A 24,175-nucleotide genomic window follows, 5' to 3' on the forward strand; every position below is an offset into this window, starting at 1 on the left:
AATAGGATCACTGGCTGACTGAATGGTTTCAGTTCAACAATATTTTTAAATATTCATTCAATATTTTTAAATGTTCAGCAGAGTAATATTTTTAAGTGTTCAAATGTTTGGATTAATTGCTTATTTACTTGGCTTTCTAAATTAATATTACTTGTTAACAGCCCTCAGTAGTATTAACGAACTGTTACCCTTATTGGACAGCTTTCTTGCTGGAAGATGCTGAAAATCACGGATTTTTCCAAAGCTTGCATTTGAAACTTCATAGATATGGTGCACAGAACGAAGGAAAAGCAGGTGTGTGGCTGGGTCAACAGGCTGTCCAAATTCTATTTCCAGATCTGCTGTCTAACTGCTTTTCATTTTTAGGCAAATTACTTAAATCTCTGGCCTAGAAGTTGCAGTTAAGTAAGAAAAAGAGTTAGGTTTCAGTAGCTGTAGTGTGTGTAGTTTCAGAAGAACTGCTTCTTGTTCTCCTGCTTCGTCAGATCTCTTGTTCTGGTAAGATCTATATGGCAATAACTGAATTGTCTTTCTGTGTATTTAACACTTTTTAATGGGACTGTTCTCTGGAGGTGCTGCTCTGAGAGAAGACTGACAGCTCACAAAGTGGAACTTTTACATTGTGAGGATTTAGTTAAGAAGGTTTTGGTTTTAATATCAGACCATAAAGAAAATATACAGGCATTTCTGTCATGATGAAATAGTTAGAATTTCTGTAACATATGGAAGTATACTGCATGCCTTCTTCCCCACCCTGTCCCGTGTCCATTGCTAGTTTTCTTTTGCTTCAAGCAAAACTGTTTTATAGTGCTTCAACAGTGTAAAGGTGAAGGAGGATGTAAATATGAGGTAGCTTCTGCATCCTGGTTAGGAATAAGCTAAGGAGAAACTGTGGTAAGTATATCATAAAAGTTTTATAAGTTCTGGATATGTTAGATTAAACATTTAAGTTTTAGCGGTTGTAGTATAATACATAAATGAATAAATTGGACTAATGGGAATCCAGGAAGGAATGAAGCAAGCTGTCAGAGCCTTGAATGTACCTTTTCTTTTGACTTCAGCTGAGCAAGGGAAACAGGTTACTGTTTCCTTAGATTAGCTTGTTGGTCTGCTTGTGCTGTTGCTCATTTCAGGCAAAATTATCTAGGTTGGAAAAAATCCCCTAATTAAAATATGAGTTAAGAGGTAGGTAAGTTAAGTGAAGCTGAGGGAACTGGAACAGTAGCTAGAGAACACATTAAAGGATTATTTCTGATTATGGATGAGGTCAGACATGCCTTGTTTCTGACAGGAGTAGACCAGACAAGAGTAACAGGCCAGATCAGAGTAAAAGATTGGGAAGCTGTAGATTTTGGTTCCCTCCTAGCTTTTCTGTTGTCCTTCAGACCTTGTGTACTTAATACACAGTAGCATGGCCTTAATGATGAACTTATCATCAGTCTAATTTGGTTAGTAGCATAGTATGTATCATGCCTCCTCTGAGCTTATGTTTATTTTATTTAAATATAAGATACAATTAAGTGTGTTTAATTTATTTTTTCCTAATCAAGAAAACATTTGCCTCAGGTTTTGGTATTTTGCCTTAGGCTTTTCAGAAAAATTGATGATGATTCCTTTACTTAATGATATTATCTGCCTATGATCTTGTTTCATCCTTTTGCAGTTTATTAGTTTCCTTGTATTAGTACCCTTCTTCTCATATACAAGGCAAGTCATTTATTACTTTTTACACATTCTTAGGCACTTTTTCTTCCATGTTAATTCTGACTTGCTGATTTTTCTACTATCTTTTAATATTTATTCTAGACCTCCTTAATTTTTACCATTGCAGAATCAAATCAATTAAGTTGTTATGCTTATTTGCATCTTCATAGTTCACACTTGCCTTAAGTCTTCTTTGTGCTGAGATCTTTCAATTTTCTAAATCTGAGCTGTTTGTTAGAAATCTGCATTTTCACATTTATCGAGACTGCAAGATGGAGAATATGAAAGCTTTTGGTCAGTATTCTCATAGTATCATTGATTCTCCTTACAAATACATTGTTTTAAAAAGCAGGTTACTTTTAAAAGGATGTGAAAAATTTAACTACTTTTCCTTTTCTTGTGTTTGGGTCACCACGCTTTACAAGCTGCAGTCCTTCACTTTCCGTTTTTTTAGCTGTCTTTTCTCCCTTTCCATGGGCATTAATGGGTTATTTGGGATGTACTGCAATGTTCGTAATTGCAAACTGCTGCATATGCAAAATCAGCGCAACTCACTCATTTTACTTCAGCACCTGAAGGTATAGTTTAATAAGGAAATGTATTACCACATTTCAGCTTTTTGCCAGCAGGTTTTTTCATTGGAAAGTTGATAAAAAGTGAGTGTTATTTAATATGCAACGCTCACGGAGCGATACTTTTAAGAGAACTTAACACTATAAATGTATGCATGTATACAGTAACAGTAGGGTATTTTCATTCTTAGAGAGACTCAGCTACATTAGATAGGATTCACCTTTGGCTTTTTATCATTATCTGTGGAAGATTTTGTGTGTGATAGCTCATTTTGCCTTTTTTTTTTCTTTTTTTTTTAATGTAACAAGTTTTGGCCTGTGCTCAGCACATTATTTTGAAGCTGGTGAATGCTGGGGACTCAGCCTGTTGACAAATCTAGTCACTGATACAGTTTTTGATGTAGCGGCGCGTCATCTATGTGACCAAGCAGGACTGCAGATTCCGAGATCTCAGAGAACTGTTTGCTTACAGACAGTCTTAAAGGGGTTTGCTTACAGACGTTCTAATTTCGTGGCAGGTCTCTGGAAGACTTAAATGAGAGAGTGTTAGGAGTTAGGTACTTCATAAAATTGCTGGACTTGAGTTAAAACCAAAGAAAATGTGAAAGAGGTTGTATCTGTTTCACTCAGTGCCCAGCTGTTCAAATCTGAAAGAAAAGATCACTTTTTGGTCAGATAAAGTGAAAATCTAAGGAGTAGTCCATTAAATAGTATTTTTTTCAGTCAACAGCTAGCAGTGGTTGCTTGATTTAAAATTTCTTGCTCTGTCATGAGAAACCAGAAGAACTTAACAACAGGGTGAAAGAAGACTTGGAAACTATAACACTGAGTAGACTAGGAAGAAGAAAGATTAGTTTCAAGAGATGATGAGTGCAAACAGGATTGGAAAAGATGTTAGGAAGAGAAGAAACTCTCTAAAAGTGTGTGGGCCTTGATATATAATTAGGAACTAATTATGAGAAATTGCCTACTGAAAAAACTGTCAGAAGTTAAGATGCTTGGAAGGATAAGCAGAGCTGACACTGGCGAGCCTCCTGAGAAAGCTGAAGGACAAAACTAGAAATGATGGATAGTCTGGGCCTTGATAAAGGCAGTAGTTTCTGTGGGGGTGAGGGTTATTGTTTTGTGTGTGGTTTTTTTTGTCGTTGGTGGGGTTTTGTTGCTGGTTTTAATAACTTCAATTTAGAGGACAGAGAAAGCCTCCTCTCCAACTTTGTCTGCAGCTTATTCTTGCTTTAACAAAAGGGCATTGGTGGACTTGAGAGGTGGTTTTAGCAGTGTTGTTTGATTTTCTTTTTGAACTGTTTTAAGGGGGGAAGATACAATTCTCTTATTTGGCTCAGTGTACTGAGGCTTAAAGTTTCAACTTTTTAGTATTTTGCTTGCTTATAACCTAGTGTTTCTTGAACAAGACATCTTTTGAATTTTGGAGGAATATTTCAGCATTGCTGCTGGGAAAACCTGCTGCTGCTTGGATTGAAACAGAATGAGAATATTAGTGCCATATACCTAATAATTAGATCCAGAAATTCAAATTGCCTCAGAAATAGCCCTAGCTCAAAGAACTACTGTCTAGCATCTATTCCCCCCCAACACTGATTTCACATCAGCTCTATCAGTATTCCCGATACAGTCTGAGCATTGATCTTCTGAAAGACTTAAAGATGAAACAGGAATCCAAGTGGTGCTTAAAACAGGATGTATTTAGGGCAAATGGAGAATGGCGTCATAAAGGAAAGATTTCATAAACCTATATGTGATGATGGGAAAGCGGTAACTGAGCGAACATGCAAAAAGCCCTGGTAAGTGGCAAATGATATGTAGTGGCAGGAAGGCAGGTGACAGGAGGGACTTGATGTTTGGCATGAAAGCTGGTTTCCATTTCTCCTGCACTGACAAGAGCTTTCAGGCCTCAGGAGGTCAGAGTAGACAGCAACAGAAGAGTATCGCACAGACAACCTGTAGGTAGGGAAAATCTGCTGAAGTGTGAATCTACAGTTTTATGGTTTTTTGTGTGTCTTACAGACTGCAGGTCTGATCTTAATATAACAGAAACTTGTTTTGTAGATGACAGTTTTTCTGGTGCATGTAGTTTAATCCTCTAATCCATTTGCAATCTGATTTGTGTACAACACTGATTCATGTATAAATATGGGATCATCTGTGACCAAAGACACTTTGGTGACAGGTTGCATTTGTCACCTGATTCTTAAGTTTCTATTTCTTTTTGTATCTCAGTGCCTAGCCTGATATCTTCTATCTTCTGGCAGTTGTTTCACTGCGCAGGTTAAACTCAATATGTTTTAAAGATGGGTAGGCCACACTTTTTTTAATAGCTTGTTCTTTTCTGTGAACATTAGTGATTTGACAGCCATTAATTGGATGGCATTTGGAAAGCAAACAAATCACTTAAGATCAAAAAGCTTCAATTCACAGAGGACTCTCTGTGAATGGTTTTTGTTCAAATTATTTTGAGTGCATATAGTATTTATATAGGTTTGTATCTTAAAAGCTTGGCATAGAAAGTATTCATTTGCTCTGACCTTTAAAATATAAGGTATTCTTCTAGTCCTTCTTCATGGTGTTTTTTTTTATTATTATTATTTTTAGAAAGATAATTCCAAAAGGCATCAGAAGTGGGAACTTAGTTTCCTAAATGATATGGGGGAAAAAATCTTTTGTTGCATAAGTTGCTTATGCATGTGCTTCTTGTGTAAGTTAAGATTATAAAAACATTATATTTTTATCTTGGGGTGTAAATGACTAATGCACATCATCATTTATCACCCACCCACAAGGATCACTTTCCTGTTCTGTTTGACTCTTATTTACACCGATGTTGTGACTTCCAGTCCTCAGTGATTGTCTGGACATATACTAGTATGGATATCACAACTTTTAATGGCACACTTCACAAAATATGGCAGAAAAACAAGGGCCAAGAGTCCCCACAGGACAAAGGTTATAGTGTGCCTGTTTTAGCTTGGTACTTTTGACTTTGAAAGGCTAGTAGGGTCAACTTGACTTATAAAATCACAGAAGTTGAATACTGACAAAATCAAGTGGGTCATGCTGTTCATGGTTCTTTAGCTTCTCATGCTTCTTGAGAAGGACTGTTTATACATTAATTTTCTGAACTATTGAACTTTGAGTATTGCTCTGAGTGACACTAATAACCTTTAATAGATGGGTTTGATACTGTTTCTCCATAGTTCAGTTGGCTTGCTGGCAATCTTTCCCCCTCTCCTGCCCCCCAGATAGCTTAAATACTTGGTTTCATTACAACATGAAATGTGGTACTTACGTGAGTACTGTGTGTACCTATTTGACCATAATTAATCTCCACAAGCAGTTCACCACCTTAGTATAGTAGATTATTTATATATTAACTTTTTTGGTCACATGCTACCTAAATAAAAAATCTCCACATAAGCATTTTTAAACACAAAATCAGAATAGATTAGGGTATGCTGACACAAGCTTTTTGATGATCATCTTCAACTGGAAATTTTCCCAGTTTATTACTTTTTTTTTTTTTTTAACTTGGCTTCCTGGAGAAACTAGCTTATGCAATCGCAGAGTATCTCTGCTCTGTATCTCTTGATTCTGTTGTCAGGTTTCAACTAAATTTAATTTAGGCATAAACCAAAATGATTAGTTGTTACAAGCTTTATGAAAATAGGCAGTAGCAGAAACTACAAGTTCATTGGAGAAAGACCATAATATGATTGCATCTCATTAGACATCAGAAGGTTCCCTTAAGCAAGTGCTGCAGTTGTTTTCAAAAACAAAACAAAACAAAAAACTTGTACCATTGCAGACCTCAGCTGCATGTTACAAAGAGTTTGGTGGCAACTGTAGTTTAAGAAATTACATCCCCATGCTGTACTGTCCTCTGCACTGGCACGTCAGTCTTTGTGGGGCCTGGCTATCCGTCAGATCAGGAAAAAGAATGAAAAATTTGCAGATGTTTCTTTACCCAGTTCTCTTTTGGTGTTTCCTTGAATGTGCCTGCTGCGACAAGTGACTACCCACGTTGTGTTGTGTGTCAAGCCACTACCATCTCTGAACATTCAGTATCTTGAAAGCACTGCCTTAGGGACTCAAAGTTATTTGATCATCAGGCGGAAATCTATAGAAAGCGAGTGTCTTTGGTAGTTTTGGCATTTGCATAATAACTGTTTCTTTTTTGTCATAGGGAAGATAAAACTTTAAAAAATATTTCTGTTTAGTTTCTATCTAAAGCTGCCATGACCAGAACTCTCTTCTTCCTTTAGGATACCTCACCATCTTCTAACTTCAATAGCCTTCTACTTATTTTGGAGAATTTCCTCATTTGGGAGCACTAGTGCATCAGTAGACACCCTCATAGCAGTTTCTTCCAGCTGGCTTGTTGGAGCTGAACTTTGATCTAGTTGTGCACCAAGCTGGTACCCAGCTGCTCCAGCCCCTAAAGTTCTTGAGTAGATCTTGCGAGGAAAGAGCAGTCACAATAACCAGTATTTTTGGTAATGACATAGCTCAGTTTTGTGAACTAAATTGTCCCTTTTAATTAAAACTCTAACCTCTTACAGTACATTAAAGTATTCGTACTTTTAGGAAAATGAAGATAAAAGATTTCTGAATGGTTTATGTATTCATTGCCTGTCAGCTAATGTAATAAAGAACTGGAAGTGTGCAATTACAGAGAAATGTTCCCACACCAAGGCACAACTCACTGTGAAGTAAAGCTGAATGCCCTTTTCAATGCGTCAGCTGCCTGCCACTGAAAGGAAAGTTGCAACAAAGACTCTGTTACGGTTTAAGATAAAGATGTCTATTCATTTGGGGGAACCTGTGAGCTGGATGCAGCCTCCTTGAAACCTATAATTAGATAACTTCTACTGGTGGGACAGTCTTACCCATAGCCCTCCCAGCAAGGGGATGGAGACCGAACCTTCACCAGCTCTTGGCAATGACTGGTACACCTCTCCACCCCCAACAAAAATTCACTTTTTTTCACACAATTGAAAGGGGAGAAGCCAGCATAGGAAGGCAGGTGAATCTCAAGTTAGGAATTTTCCTGTTAAAGTTCCTTCTCTATGGAGAGAGGTGGACCATGCCAAAGGGAAGATGCAAGGAGGACTGGATGCAGGAGAGAGTCCAGAAGGCAGGGGCAAAAGGATGCAAGAGTTTCTGAAGAAGAGGCAGAATGGAGCTATGTCTAGCTGAGGGATGAGATAACCGCTGAATTGGAGGGTGGAGGAAATCTGGAGGAGATTAAAGGATTCATGGTGACAGGAGAGGTAGAGTTGGGAATTGCGAGTGTGGGAAGCAATGAACATATGTGGGACTAGACTTGCAGTTGAAAAAAGAATATTTGTGCTAAGATCAGGAAGTGCAGCCAAGAGGGTGGGAAAAGAAAGAGATGGGGAACAAGAGGAACATGGGTGGAGATGGGAATTAATTCCACAGGAGCTCTGAAGCCTATGGGCAAATGCAGTGGAGTTTCTCCCTGGCTGGAGGGTGGAGACGCTACATCATGCAAGAAAACTCATTGCTATTTCTGGTGCCAGAAACAAGTGGGGAGCAGTCAAGTGCTTCCAGCTTGGTGTCTTCTCCTCTGGGTGCCCTCGAGGTGTCTGCAGAAAGCTACAATCGTAAGGCAGGAAATACGGCGTTCCTGCATCGAGTACCTGAAATTGCGCACTGTAGAATTTGATAAACGTGTCACCCATTGCTGATTGTTCTGTTGTCCTTTTGGTTCACTTTATTGTATTTCTCGTCAACTAAAAATAAAAACAGTATGAATATTGGTTTTAATGAAACTGTTAATCTGCTTACCCAAGTGTAGGTCTAGCCATAACTCAAAAATGCCCTTATTAATTTTTAAATACTTTTTTTAGTTTTTCTCAAATTTGCTATTAGGCATAACTACAGCTCACTGTACAATTTTCCTTTTTCTTACATTGCTATTGAAGGATGTTTTCTTGCAACTATGTTTTCACTAAAATCAGAAGCAAAGATAAACTCTGGGATTCTGTTTCCTGTTTCACTGAGGTCAGTTAATGCTTTTTTTTTTTTCCTTTGATTTTCTAGTAACAGGATACCTAAGTGTTTCACTCTGAGCTCTGGAAAGCTCTCCGACTTGCCCTTGATTTGGTTTGGGCTATTGGTTTCTTGAGCCCACGTATAAGTGATTTGTGCTTTTAACAGCACAGTGAAATGTTTCATAACACATACAACAAAATTATTGGTCTTGTTATTCTTGCGGTCTCCTTTTGGATTGAGAATTACATCTGCATTCCAAATGTGACAATTATCATCTGTACACTAGTAAATATACAGTAAAATGATTGTAGTATTGAGTCATTAACATACCTAACCCAGATGTGATTAATCTAAAATTGCAAATTTATATGTGATTTGATAAGACAGACTTTTAAAAGAATTAGTTAAATACAGTATGCATTCCTGGTGTGTGAATTTCCTACATCATTTGTCAGCCAGTATTTGGGGAATGGGAGGTGGTCAAAAAAATCTGGAGTTTAAAGTAATTATATGGTCTCTCATGACCCAGATAAGTTACCAAAGAAACTCTGTTTTAGGAGTGTTCCTTTCTATTTTAAGAAAGGTGGGCTTTTTGCTACCAAGAAAAGCATGTATCATTATAATGAGCTGGCTCTGGAGCCTTTTAATTTGTGTAGGTGTTACTCATGTCATGGTAAGCAGCCAGAGCAGTGATTCCAAAGAGGAATATCTCATCTACTGTAAAGATTATTTTCTCCTTGTTCATTTATATCGATCCAAATACATTTTTAATCGATGGGAGAAACATAATTTTTGCATGTATGTATTTCTGACAGTGCAGTGAAAATGTAAGGTAACCCCTTGCTTCTCTTAGACCTGTGCTATGTGTTGGGGACTTCCGAGAACATAACCTCTGCTTTGCAACACAAGCCTCTTTCTTTACTCTGCATATGGACCAGTTTGTTCACTTTTTTGAATCATGACATTTATCATAAAAAAAAATGATCCTTTCTCCTTTAGGAAAAGCAGGATTCAATCACTTATAACCCTTTTGTTAAAAATGATACCGGTTATTTTTGAAAGTCTAGTGCCTTTATAGTAACGTGGCTCGTGTCTTATTTCCTTATCTCAGGCTTCAATTTCTCTTCAGTCTTGCTGTTTGACTAAGTGTTTCTGTACAGTAAGACTAAGTATTGTTGAAAAATATTATGTGCATATTGCTGAAGAGTTATCTTAAGATATGCAGAGGTCTGTTAGGGATAAAGTGATGAGCTTGTTTTCATCCATTGTGGATCAATTAAGATTTTAAAAGAGGCAAGGTCATTTAACATGTTAACTGAGTCTGAATACTCAGTCTCACGTCAGTGAGGGTTTATGCATATATGGGTACAAGCTTTCATTGGTATGCTTGCAATCCATTTCAGTATGAATTGCTCAGCACGTATGTGTAACGTGTAAACAAATAGCTTTTTACTGTATTCCTTAAAGCTACTGCATTATATATCTAAATTTAAAGCTCTGGAAGAACATGTGTGCATATGTCCATAATGTAACAGTGGGCAGTGTTTGTTTCTGTTCTTTAAATAATGTTTCCATTTAGTTATGAAACATACCTTTTGTTTATGTTTTTTGTATTTGATAGAAATGCATGAAATGTAAATGCAGTTGTCCCACAAGGTAATACAAAGATGCTTAGATAATTCAGTTGACGTGAAATATTTTTTCAATGAATTTCTGATTTTTCAGAGAGCAAAGTTATATGAGAGCTTGAGTGAAGACTTACTGAGGGAACGGGGGAGACTCTGATAAAATTGTGGTGGCAGAAGTGAAGGTAGTCAGAGGTAGTAGGGGTTCCTTTATTATGTACGTGTTGGCCAACTGCAGTGTCTTTGGAGCAGGAAGAGTCATTTGTCCACACTGCAGTTTGCTGAGCAACGCAAAACTAAGGAGAACAAAGAGAAGAGGTGAACAAGTGAAAGAGAGGTTAATGCGAAGTTGAGGCGAGATGAAGTGAGTTAATGGATCATATTAAAACTAAGCAATAGTTCTACAATCTGGTTTCAGTGCATTGCAGCCAACAAATGGAAAGTGTTAGTCATATTTTCTTCAGTAAGAGTGTAAGCTACTGACTTACCCTGTAGAAGACAACTTCTTATGTTTTTTTTTTTTTTTATGAAACAGTTACTGTTATCATTCTACGCAGTCCATGGTACTCTTAAATAAATAAATAAATAAATTAATCCTTTATTTAGCATGTAAATCAATTCTTTGTGGATACTAATCCTTGAAATAACAAAATGTCTTACCTGCTGATTTGAAAGCAGAAAGTTTGTGATTTTAAAAAACAAAAAGCCCACTGGAATTTCTAATTGAAATGAGAAAATGTCATTCATTTTCATTGTGTTTTTTAATTTAACTTGGCTTGCTCAATTCTAAATAAATTTTTTTTACTCATTTAATTCTGTTTCCAGACAGTGTAGTTCAGCCAGATCTTTACTAGCATGAACTGTTGTGTGTTTTTTTTTTTTTTTTAAAAAAAAAAGGTCTGGAAGGCTGCATGAAGTGAGAAATGCCTTATTTTTCAGGATATGTTTGTACGAATAACCCCTGTCTATTCTGTATCTTTGAGAGCACATGGTAATCTTGTATGAAGTAAGGTTAAAAGGTAAATGGCATGGTACTGTTTCTTTTGGCTATTGCATTAAAGTGCTTGACCTTTAGCAACCTATTTTTATCTTAGGCAGTGAACTGTTTAGTTCTGCTTATCAAAAGAGACTTCACTGTTCTCTTTCCATGCTGTTTTTATCCAAAACACACTGTATCAATCCAGCATCAGTAGACTTCATCAGCAACAGCTATTATTTTGCTTAGAGATACAGCATTAAAAAGTTTATTTATATTGTAACAGTACATTTTATTCAATAAATATTTTCATATGTAGTTCTGTGGTTTCCAGTTTCATTATCTAGTTTAGATCTTCTTTTGTATTACCTCCTTATTAGCTCTTATTAGCTTATTAGACTCTTTCCCCAGATTTTAGCTATTTGACTTGAAATTATTTGTTTTGGTGTCTGCCCTAAAGTGAATTATTTTAGGCTATTCAAACAATAGCCTATGTATCTCTAAAGATAAGATTAATATGGCAAAGTATGTTTGCAGATATTAACAGATTTCCTAATTATTTGAGGATATCTTCAAATCACCAAGGTATTGGGGGTAAGCTGAAATTTTATGAAGTGTTTAGTTGAAGAATCAACCCCCCCCATCCCTTTAGTTGTCTGTGTGATTTGCCAGAGTGAAGTTCTACGCGTTGGAGTGTTGGCTAGAGGCAGAACTTGCTGCACCTCTGAAGTGGCCACAATTCATAATGCTGCTGGTGATACTCAACAAATCTGTAACCCGCAGGAAGTTGACTAAGTTGCTGAGCAGCCACTAATTTGTTCTAGCTTTAATTTTTTTTATTGACTTGTTAATTTACACGATGCTTTACCATCATTACTAGTAAGCAGATACTGGTAAGCAAATAATCAGCCTCCCTGTTTTATGGTTAGAATAAATAAGACATTTCATGAGGTAAATCCAAGAGGACTGAGTCTAGACCTCTAATATCCTTGTGCAAATTTTGTCTCTTCAGTACTAGAAATCTCTCTGTTATTTTTTTTACTTAGTGAATTTGTTGCATCGAGCCATTTTCACAATTTGTAGATGTCTGGGGTCACAGAAAGCTGCCCTAAGCTATCAGAAGAATACAGAGCTAATGCTTTAAAAAAAAACCCAAAAAACCCAACCAAAAAAACCCACCAAAAAAACCCCAACACAAAACAATATTTGATGATCCCAGTTTTCTTCTGTTGGTCATAGTACTTTTTATAAGGACCGACTGAAGCCAGACTTGGAAAGAATCAAAGCTTTTCAGTGGATGCCAGAATCTGAAGACAAGTGAACACTTCAAAAAGTCATGAGTGTGTTCACATATCTTGCCAAGTTCATTCCAAATCTGTCCTCTGTCAGTTCACCCCATCAGACAACTTCTGGAAAATGTTCAGTGACACTGGATTGAACAGCGCAGGCATTCCTTTAATGAGTTTGGTAGGTAACAGTTCTTGTGCTGAAATGCTGCAGCATTGCTTAACTATCTCATTAATAAAGCCTTGTAATAAGGAAATAGAAAGCCAATGTTCTTAGTCTCAAAAGATCTTTTAAAATACAAAATAGGCTTGTTTTTCACATGGAAAAATAGTTCACAATTTAAAAATCAGTGATTTCCAACCTTTTTTGAACCAGCTAATTGCTGTGATTCTTCAATATTACTTACGAGCTGTACCCCAAACTTATCAAATAACTAATTCCAGGTACTATGGGATACAGTCAGTGGTATATCCACTGAGTAAATGCAGAACTCCTACTATGTTCCCTTGGAACCACAATTGGTAATCACTGCCCTAAGACATATGATTTACTAACCATAAAAGACAATCTCTACTCCTTGTGGTTTTCTGTTTGAGGAGAGACATGCTTTCTATTTTTACCAATTTTTGGATGGGATTTCTGCTTCCAAATTGAAATGGAACTAGCTAGAATTGTGGGAACAGATTCAGAAGGAGAGAGAGTTTGGGTGTTGAATACTAAAAATACAGAAGGAATGAATATATTTGCAATGAGAAATGAGCTTTTCTGACCTGCTCCCCGCGCCAGCCATTATGCTAGCTTTATGTTCTGTTTCTTTATAAGTTTTGTATTTGACTGAAGATACATGCTAAGATATGTGGTTGTTTCAGCACAGATCCCATGTGCTTTGTCTGTTTAGGTTAGGTGGCAGTTCTATGAGCAGTCCTGGATGAGCTCACGGAGACTGGGCACACTAGTAAGGCTATAGATAAACGTCCTTTCTAGATGACATCTACTGCTGCTCGTTGCCCTCTCGCCCAGAATAGGTGATTCCTCCCTGCAGCCCAACTGATGTGCTACCATGTGACCTAATCAGGCTGATTTTTGCCTAAAAATGAATTTTAGGAGTAATCCTGTATATCGCTGGCTCACACAAACAAGTGGGGTGATGATTTGTGGCGTGGGGATGGTGACAGCTGGGAAGGGGGAATAGTCTTTTTAGCCGTCACAGCTGCATATGGAAAAAGATATCCATCCACAAGCTAGGGAAAGCTTACAGAAGTCTCCAAAAACATGGCCTTAGTTTACTTTCTCCTTTATTTGATTTTATATTTGAAATGAGTACTTAAAGTAAATGATGAGAGTGGCTATTTAGAGGGTACAGACAGGACCATGACTTGGATGTGAAAAAAATTTGATCCATTATTGAGGTGCTAATAAAACTGATTTGTGAGGCTAATGTAATGTGTGGAGTAATTCTAAACTTTCAGAAACCTTAAGGTTTAACATAAACTAAGTAATAAAATGTTGGTAATCTAAGTAATTGTTTTTCTTCTTGCAGCTGTTGCTTTCCCTTTCTGAAAACTTGTCCGCTACATACAGTAGTTTACTTATTTTGCATAGTATCTTCTTTATGCTGCACATGTGATTAAAGAACCTAGCCTTTGGCATGCATATCCAAACCTGCTTTAGCATTTTTTTTAACCATAAAAGAATTAAAAAAATTGAAATTGCTTTTTAGACAGTGATGGTGAGAAAGTCTTCTCATTTAAGGGCTGGTTCTTAAACTCATCGATCCACTAGCTTTGAGTTTATAACAACAGTACTGCTGCCAGTTAATCGTGCAACTGATCTGCTGGGAGTTGCTCTTAATTGGAAAGGGAAGATTTATTTTTTTGTTGTCTTCTCTTGCTGCTTGTTTACATTATACCGTTGAAGAAAATACAGGTGATCCACATGTCAGGATAAAATTCTGTCTTGCCCATTAAGAAAAATGAGCCTTCTTAATGCAGAATGTTGAAGCTGAGAATATTTGTAGCTGAGGATATTTGTTGAAATTGAAAGTGCGAAGACTCCTGTTGAGGGAAAACTAAATCACCACAGGTCACTTTTTGGTAAAAGCAAATGCATCATTGCTGATCTTGACTGCAACACAGTCCATATGTGTAGATTTTAAACTACTGTACTTTCTGTACAAAAATATTAGTGTGTTTTTTATGACAAGGAAGACTGGTTTGTCATGTAATTGTTGCTGTTAGTATACAGCCCGTTCTGATGAAGCTTAAATGAGGATCGCTTTCCTTTATGGTCAGTGGACATAACTGCAAGCTATTAAAGCATTTTTAACAAGAGAATTAACATAGAGTCTTTTGTAGATAAACTTCACCCTTCCTGTTTTGGATGGAGCAATAAGTTTACCATGGAGCAGATTTAGGAAATAGCTTTCCATCAATTCAGTATTTTATAAATAAAAAGTTGCAGGGCGAGGTCCTTCCTTTGGCATAAAGCTGATTATTTCCTGTTTAATCCTGAACTGGTGCATTTCAAGTTACGGGATTTTTTTTAGCATCTGTCAGAGAGGAGAGCTTTTAGGATTTTGTTTTCATTTATGGTCCTATGACAATGCAGTTTGTAGACTTGAAGATCATTATAGAAGAAAGAGAAACTAATAGATATATAAATTGTTGCTCTTTCAGACAATTTTTTGACTTAGCTGCACAGTTGTTTGTAGCTGGGCATTTTAAACATATAGCTGGATATTCTTACACGTGAGCTGAAAAGATGTCATTGATATACCTTTAAGAGACTGTACTTCTAGTGAGGTTTAGAAACTGAGGAATTGTAATTGCTATGGATTGTTTGAATTCAGATTTATCATCTGCTTGCAGAAGGCACACACTTTCTATTAGAAGAATATGTAAAAGGTAGAACTTAAAAAAAAATACTGCTGTTTTACCTAAGGAACACACAAGTTAATATATGAAGTAACACTACCCTCATCCAACACATCTGTTGTAAAGAAGCCTATGAAATCTAGGCCACACACAAACTGGTCTCCAAGGGCCTGTAGTTGGTGTTAGAATGCTGTTATTATGTGGTCTGATTGGTTTAGTAAAGAATTATCTCCAGTAAAACCATGTAACATAATAGTCCTCGCTCTCCCACATGGGAGCTACTTCTGCTTGACTGAGCAAGACATTTCTTGAAGAAGTAATAATGCGCTTGCTCTTGCCAAAATGTAACATTAAGTGAAGTGTATCGTCATGTACATTTTTGTTGTGTATCAATTCTTGTTCATTTAAACATTCGCTTAAAGTCCTCCACTGTAGTATTAAAAATTCTTAAAGTAAATATATGGATTTCCTATCAATATATTTAAAGTAAACATCTCGCTTCTTATTGAAAACTGGCTTGTAGTAATTTTAAAATGATGGGGAACTGTAAGTACATTGGAAAATGTAAGTTTTCATAAATGAAAACTCTGTTGCTGAACTCTCCAGATATTAATTTCATTGCCAGGCGGTGCAAGTCATAGCAGTTTAAGGTTTATCTTGCACTGTGCTGAATACTTTGTGTGTGGTGCTTTCCCTGTTCACTTTGACTTAAAAGAGAGCTGAGACAGTTCAATAGTTCATGTGAACAGTTTTCTAAATAGTACCAACTTGGTTGGCTTTTGCTATGATTGTTCAGGACTCTATAGCTGTGCTCTACAGATTTGTCCTTGTTTTGTGACGAGCTGTGAACACTTACTACAATTGTTGAGGACTTGTCTTTTAATTGCTTTTTATTTTTAGTATTTTTTGGCTCTGCTCAACAGTGTCATACAAAACTGTATGTTCCATCTTTAGATTGCTTTGTAAGCATTGAGTAAATGCACAGAAACATGTATTTTTTTTGTTTGGATGGTGAAGGGAAGAAGAAAGGAGCTGAGGAGGGATGGTGTATTATTGCTGGGGGGGCAGAGCCCTGCACAACAGAAGTCGCAGGAAGATGAGGCTGACGTGCTGAAGACAAGGCAGCGTGGCTTTGCTCGGGCGCTCCTGCAGCCGTCGCACACCTGAGCCGGTCATAGGCTTCCCCTGAGCTGCAGCGGGCTCCACCCTGTGCAAACCCCATGACTTCACTGTAATTGCAGAGGTGTCACCAGGGGCATGATATGAAGCAAAGGAGTATCCAGATGATGCCTTGAGCTTAAACTGGAGATAATGGTTTCATGCAAGTAAATAATTTGGCCTGCGTGTTTTCTTCCCGGTGTATTACACAGCATGGAAAAGGCCAGAGTTGTGTCTCAGGGCCCAAACTAACTCTTGAGGGTTTTCAGCCTTAAAACGTATGTGCAAACTCAGCAGAGAATTTGTTACTGTAGACAAAGACACCCACCCCCCCAATTTTACAGAGCACTTTTCATCTCTTTTCATACTAGAATTCTACTTTAAAATGAAGTGGGAAGCCTTGTGGTGGTGTTGTTTTAGACTCCATCTTCCTCTTTCAAATTACTTTAATCGAAGGAATAGATAAAAACGCAGGCACGAGATGCTGTGTCCTAGAAGTAAGATGCTGTGGACCACCTGGACAGAAACACTGTGGCCCCATATAGGGAGCAGCGACCGGCTCCTGGGGAGTTCAGAGGGGGGTGGCCTCAGCTGCCTCTCCCAGGGGCTGCGGCTCCCAGCGCCTGTCCCTGCTGCACTGTGCTCGCCCGCCACCCCCCACCTTGCCAGTCCTGGTTCTTGAGGGCAAAGCAGAGTTCAAGTTGGAATTCACGCTTCTTGTAAAATGATGGCTCTGTCAGCATGTATTCCACATGAGGGACTTCCAGCAGACCTTTCAGTCAGGTATTTCAATGCCAGAAATGGTGGGCTTACATTCTGAACGCCAATTAAATCTATTAAACCAGGCGCTTGAAACTTTCAATGGAAAGGGAGGCAGAATTGCATTTAAGTGCAAATAACTTTAATATTTTGCATATCTTCAGTAAGTAGCAAATTAACATGAAATTGGTCATTATTACATAGTAGATTAAATAACTTGTTTCCTCCAATTTGCATTTCAATGAATATCTAATTGGTCTATAAACACATTGATTAATGGGTGCAAAAATTATTACATAGATTCAAGGCAAAATTGTTAGTGCATTTTTAAGAAAGGAATGGAGTAGACTTGTTGGTATTTTATAATTAAAAATTGTATAGCACTATTGTAACCAAGTATTAAATTTGTTGTACGTTAATTTAGCTTTGTGTAACCATGAAAAATAGTTCATCTTGGTTGAAAACCAATTTTAAATGTCTTGATCATGGGAATTGTCTGCAAGTGGTTTAATGACAGTTCTGAGCATTCTTTGCGCTGTGGAGCTATAAATTTATATATTGTGCTCATAAACATAACCGTACAATTACATTGCCGCTGCAGTAACGAAAATTTCTCCGTACTCTTTCAGTAGAGGATTAGCTTATTGTACTTGAGGAGAGTAAATTTCGGGTAGGTTAATAAAGTCTAATTTGCATGGTTGAGAAAGATCCAAGATAGTATGTAAATAAATTAAAAAGTAGTGATTTGGGGAGAGGTAATAATTCCTTTTAAAAGATGTCTTTGGCAAGGAAAACACTTTGATACCAGCAGTACTGAAGTCATTCAGTGGATAGTAGTTTCCCAGTTTGCTAGAGTTTACATGCACAATTATAATGCAAAATCTTACTGCATATGCAGTCAGCTTAGAGCTAGGTCTACATTACAAAATCTTTTAGCATAGCTCTTAGTTAGGAGTACAAGAAAAATTATACCTCATAGTCTGTCTACCCATGCCAGAAAACCTGGCATAGATGTGGCTGTGTTAACAGAAGAGTGCTTTGTCGGACTTATTTTAGGTCTGCTGAGGAGGGGAAATAAGAAGCTGGCTTATACCACCAGAGGGCTATACCAACCTAGCTATCATGGTGTAGCTGGGGGAACAAAAGCTGTTACCTCTGTCTGGTGTAGAGGACCCCTGGGGCATCATTGAAGCAAGAGAGATTTCAGGCAGTTTGCCCTTTCATTAACGGGGTGTCTGGAGGGGATATGGTACGGCTTTCAAACTGGTGCTATGCTTGTGCTCTGCAAGTTCAAGCTCTACCTTTGTCAGAAATCAAACAACTACCAGTGAGCATGTTGCTTCTAAAACAAGCATGCATGGGGTATTTGATACTTGTGGGAAATGTGCCCTTACTAACTGAAAAGTTTCTGTCTTCTGAAAGATAATATTTTAAATGAATACTTGCATGAATCACAGATACAAGATTGTGATTGCTGGGCATGTTGGATCTTCTCAAGGGTGAGTTAGTATCTAAGGGTTGCAGGCTGTTTAACGTGGTTTCTGAGCCACAGCCCTAACTCCTTCCCTCATGTGAACTGAGCCTTGAGGGTCTTTGGCTTTCTGGGTGAGGAGCTGAGAACAGGCATCTCTGAGCACTGACTCACAAGCACTGATGCTGGGCTGTATACATAGAGTGCAGAGCTGCTCAGAGAGCCGAGAGTTGTGTCGTGTTGCTGTGAAGAAGGAATGCTGCTGGAGGTGAGAGAGTGTTAGATGAATCTGTAAATGTATGGAATGGTAAGAATACTCAAAAATGCAGGAAAGATTGTGATGAAAAAGAGCAAGGGATTGGAAATTACAGATTAAATCATGGGCATTAATTTCACTTGCTAAATCATCACATCCACTTAATGGATATGGTTCTCGTGCCTGGTGGTCCTGCTTGCCTTTGTGAGCAGAAGTACCACCTTCTGCATTGAAATGAATTTGCCCATCTCTTGCATAAAGCTGCTTGAGCTTTGCATGCCTGAGTCTCTTGATTCCTATTCAAGAGGCTTTTACGTGTGTATAAAGCCAAGAGCATTCAGAAAAAGTGCCACAGTCGTATTCATTCAAAACCATAGCTGGAGAAGGTAGTTAATGTTGTCTACCTTTATATAAAATAAAGCACATTCATTAGAACAGTTCTTTGAGAAATGAGAAGTGAAGATTCAGTTTAGTCATTTCTGAGAGAGAGGGGAAATTTGCATCTCCCATTTGCTACTCAGTTGTACTTTCTACCAGCTGTGGACATGGGAGATACAGGGGCTAACTTGTAGCCTGGTGGGACCAGTCTTCCTGGAGGTCTTTCCAATTATCAGGGAACTTCTGTCTTGTTTCCCTCTTCTTCAAAGGCTGCATAGAGCAGAAGCTGTAGTTCTAGCTGTTCTAAATCACCTTGAGCAGTTAAAAAGCCTTTCTTTGCAGAGACTGTAGAGCTAAGCTGAGGAAACTTCGTGAATGGCTTGAAATAAGGGTTGTGAATATCTCCATTTTAACTTCTCTCTTTTTCCTGGCCTTGTCCCCTTTGAATATTGTATCTACTCTTGCTGTTGAAATGAAGCTCCTTTTTGGCCAGGTATGCAAGACTTTGAGACCAAGATGGCAAAGTTTCTGACTCTTCTGCAGACTGTAGTCACTTGCAGGGGAGGACGTCTTAAGTTCTAGTTTTTGTTCTCATTACCATTTATGTTGTCCAACAGCTCTGTTGCGCAAAATACACAGGCAGCTCTGGAATAGTTTTGGAGAAGAACACGGGGCTGGGCTAGGCATGGAGAGGAAACGATGCGGAATTTGTCAGTGAGTAGTAGATACATCGTCAAGGTATTCCCTAGCTAGGTATAACTTCATCCACGCCCAGAGTTCAGAGGTACAACCACATTTTGGTGATGGTGTTTTCCACCCATCACCTAACCCATTCAATATGTTTTCTTTGGTTTAAGCCAAGACCATTTTTAGATGATCATCGCAGGAGGGATGTAGCAGTCTAAGAAATGAGCAGTCCTCGTCTGCTTGCTTCTGCCCCTCTTCTTCCCGCCAGAGGTTAATGTCCCAAAGCTGAGCTGGAAGAAGAGAATGTGCGGTATCCTTCATCGCTTCCATGTCAGTGTCATACACTGTAATTTAATTCACTGTTGATGGCGCTTTGAGGTTAACTGTGAAAACTTTGCACAGATGCAGATTAGGGAATTCTCAAAAGTTTCATTCTACCTGGTGAGTTCTAGGGCTCGATCACCTCCAACTGATGATCACCTCCAACCTAGGGGACTAACATCTCCATTGCTCTAGCTAGATCTGGAAGTAAATGTCTCTTAGCTATATTTAAACAGTTCTAACAGTGCAAATTTTGGTTTAGTTTTCTCAAATACATGAGGAGTGTTCACTAACGTTGCAGGTGCATCACACCTTTAGATTTGCATCTAGACAAAACCTAAGTGTTTATACAGAGACTAGCACACTGAAGAGTTGATCTTAGCCAGAGCTTCTATGCTATTATCATGTAAGAATCAGAAGAGCTAAAAAGCCATGAGAATAATATAAAAGTAGGCATATTTGTGATCCTCTGAACTTACAGATGCCAGATGTGCTGATTTTGGAAAACTCTTCAAAGAGAACATGAATTCAGCTTATATACTTCTCATTTGTAGGAAAACCAAGACTATATATATATTTTGTGTGTGCATGTGTATAAAATAAATATAAATATATATTTGGGAATAGAACAGCTGTTTTTGCTTCTCCTTCGTCTGCTTACTAAAGTGTTACATGTTGTTTCCATTATGCTGGTGCTGTAGCTTAGGTCAGAGAATAAAAGTATGCTGTGGCCTTGGCAAATGATCACCCTATGGCTTTAGCTGTTTTCAGGATTACCTGACATATATATCAGACAGAATAATCATGTCTTTGGTATCTTTTCCTTTCTTGTTTTTCAAGATAAAAATGTTATTCCTTCTTTCCCCACACATGGAATCATTTTCAGGTTTTAGTTCCAGATGTTTACAGATGAGCTTTCCATGGTCTGAGCTCAAAATCAGTATCAGCTGGAATTTTAAAGATAGGGATATTTTCAGACCTTGTTGGGTCACAAGTTCTTCCAGTATTTTTCTCTGACAGAGAGCTTTTTTGCTTGTTTGGAGTCTTTTCTGCAGTTTTCTCTCTTCCTTAAGCATCCTATTCCCAGCTTATTTTCCAGAAATAGCCTCCTTCTCTTCTCTGGAAAGATGGATTTTAATATGCCACGCCACCATCCTCTTTTTCAAGAGCTTCGAGTGCTTTCACAATTTTTGTTAAGTAGTGGGTTGTATTTTTTTCAAATAGTTGATTAAGCAGTAGTTGGTATTCTTGTAATTGATAGTCTCTACTCTGTTCAGCAAAACATAATAACTTCTCTCAGAGGTTGTTAGTCGTGCACTGGCTTCAGATATAAACTGGTTTATGAAGTTATTTTCACTTCACGACTGTGGCTCACAGTTCTTTCAGTTGTGCTGATGCATCTGGTGTTAGAATTGAATCACTGAATCACATTAATTGGGGAGGAAGTAATTTTAAAAGGGATCATCTCAGTGATGCAATTTACGTCGCAGCTATACAAATAGGTTTATCAGCACAATTGAGAAGGCGGCAGATTGCACAAGGAGGATCAGAATTAGCAGCTGGGGTAGAAAGCTTCTTGAGGGAAAATTGCTCAATTGTTGTTGGAGGAGCTGAGCCGTTTCCTTTGTTTTCTGTTGTTAGAACTGCCTTCCTGCTCCACCTTCACCCTCTTCCCCTAGTTTAGGTCAATTCTATTTTTTGAAGTCTTTTGTCAGAAAGTATTGAAAAAGTTCATCTCATGTATGAAGATGTTTAGTTTCCAGATTGTTGTGACAGCAAAGTGACTTCTGACTCCAGACGCAGCGGCAACGATGGCTCTCTTGATTATCCTCCAAGTCTTCTTTTGTGAAAGTTTTGAAGAAAAATGTGCTTAGATTGAGCTAATATTTATATGCTAAGGGTCAGAGAATCTCATCTGGGTTAGCTCTTTGTGGTGTGTGAGAGAAATAGCAGATAGCACTATTTGCCATTAATTTGAAGACCAATTAAAAGTAGAGCATTTCCTTCAGTTATAGCTTTTGGAGCCTTCCCGTGCAGAGGATGGGGCGATGTGTCTGTGTTCTCGATTAGTGTCAGGGTTTCACTCATGCCGGTGTTGCACAGCGTCCTCTGAAGACTGACAGGTACCGGGTTCATTTACCTGTGGAAGATCATTCACACATCCTTGGTCTGACCACTTCAAAGGTGATACAATAGGACAAATAGAGATGCAATAAGGAAAAAAAAAAAGGTTTTGAACTATTTCCCCCAAAACATAATGGCTCTGGGGAGAAAAAACCTTTCAGGAATCATTCTGTGAAGGTGCTAGCAAGCATGCTGCAAGGATGTGAAAGGCCAGAGTTATCCAAAGTGAAATACCATCTGTCTGTCATATGGTTAATCAGATACAGCAATTCTTCCGGAGCTTTTTCCTTGGAAAGAGTCAGAAAAAAAGAAACCCAAATTTGCTCTGTTTGAAGTTCTCTTAGCAAGTACCGTGTTTCACTTGCTGTGGAACATGAACTCTGAGAGCTCTGTTTCTTGCTGATATTTTACTACCAAAGAACTAAACACAAAGCAGGAGACAAACCCCCTCTCAGAAAAAAATGCCATGCGCACACTGTTTCCACACTTAAGATGTTTAGCTCCAGTTCGTTTTGGGCTGCACTCTTCCTTTTGACTTCTTAATCTCTGTTGAAAATTAGTTTCTTCCAAAAGATTTTCTTTTATTTGCCAACCAGTGTTTGAAAAGTGGGTCTCATTTTAAACTATTATTATAGAATATACTATCAAACATTTGAGAACTGTCTTTATTAAAGGTATCATGTTAAATCATTGTGTTTCTGAGAATAGTTTAATTTGTGTGCAGAATGTATTTTTTTTCCCCCGCTTCTCTGACATGAATATGCTTGAGCTGCCTTTGGACTGGTCCTTATGAATAAAACAGTGTGGTGGTGTTTGGTTGTGGGGGTTTTTTTGTTTGTTTTTTTCTTTCTTTTTTACTAATGGGGAATTGCTTATATACAGTTGTATCCTTTGTGTCCTCAATATAAATAAATATGGGAGGAAAGGGTCACATATCTCTGTAAAAAACAAGTTCTAACACAAGCACACAATAATAAAAAATAATCATACTTTGAGGAATATCAACATTTTAGATATTTTTTTCTCCTAAAAAATGTACAGAGGTATAAAACTGAGTTATCTTCATTCAAAAAGCCAGTGTATTTTCTAAACGGAAATTGGCCAAAGAGGTGTGAAAATGAACTGCATCTGGCAGTTGGAAGAATTTGACAAGTTCCTTTTTTGGTGGATGGTTAGATTAATAACCTTAGCTGGAATTTGGAAAAAAAAATAATTGAAAGGCCACTGACTCTCTTTGAAAACCGCCTAAGAGCATAGTCAGATGTTTGTTTGAAAAACAGTTGCAGCGATAACGAGAAGTTACTTCTCCTCAACTGTGGTATATAACTGACTTGTAAACTCTTCATTCCCTGCAGTGCAAGATCAGACGGGTTCATGCAAACCGCTGCCAAGGTTTCTCTTATCCTTAGTGGTTGAATCACCAATGCAGTTAAACTGATTAAAGTTGTATTTGTCAAGGACTTTGACAAAAAGAGATATCCAACAAATAAACATAATTTGGTGAAGTTGTTTAAACGTAACTTGTATTTAAAGTATTAGGAAAGATCACAAACTAAGTTATTGTTGCTTTGTATAAAGATGGAGATTGCTAGACATGTCACGGTTAAATTAATTTTACATATATTTGCAATGAAAATCTGGTTTAGCATTTGCATTTTGCTCTGCTGTTATTTATTAAATATTGCTGCAGGAGGAACTTAATTTCTCTTTTTAAGGCATTTCTTCCAATAAGAGTTATTTCTTGTATCCAGATAGTTCTGAACTAGTTACGTTTGTGTTAGCACAGGTCAGAAGAGAGGAAAAGGCAAATACGTCCTACAGTTGAAATTCATGTGAAATCTAATATTCTTTGTTTGGTTTGGATCTGCAGTAGCACCTAACTCAATGAGGGCTGTTGGTGTGCTAATGTAAAGAGTCTTTTGCATTTAATCATTTTCTAAAATGTGTTGTTTCT

The 24,175-nt window shown here is 37.8% G+C and overlaps 1 protein-coding gene across 5 annotated transcripts in view; it reads left to right on the forward strand.

Annotated features, from left to right (window-relative positions):
- PPHLN1 (periphilin 1) overlaps positions 1 to 24,175 on the forward strand; it is a 71,803-nt gene that overhangs the window by 46,049 nt on the left and 1,579 nt on the right. Inside the window, exon 11 of one of the 5 annotated variants that reach the window (XM_087767543.1) lies at positions 202 to 294. The exons of 3 other annotated variants lie outside the window; for them this stretch is intronic. In XM_087767543.1, the coding sequence (XP_087623669.1) occupies positions 202 to 255 (54 nt within the window). In that variant the 3' untranslated portion in view covers positions 256 to 294. Of the gene's footprint in view, positions 1 to 201; positions 295 to 8,236; positions 11,131 to 24,175 lie in introns of those variants that run through there. One more of the 5 variants, XM_087767544.1, reaches the window with a different exon arrangement.

This window comes from Nipponia nippon, unplaced genomic scaffold (assembly GCF_047370975.1).
Source record: "Nipponia nippon isolate SJK-2023a ecotype South Korea unplaced genomic scaffold, ASM4737097v1 scaffold_3, whole genome shotgun sequence".
Classification (NCBI taxonomy): Eukaryota; Metazoa; Chordata; class Aves; order Pelecaniformes; family Threskiornithidae; genus Nipponia; species Nipponia nippon.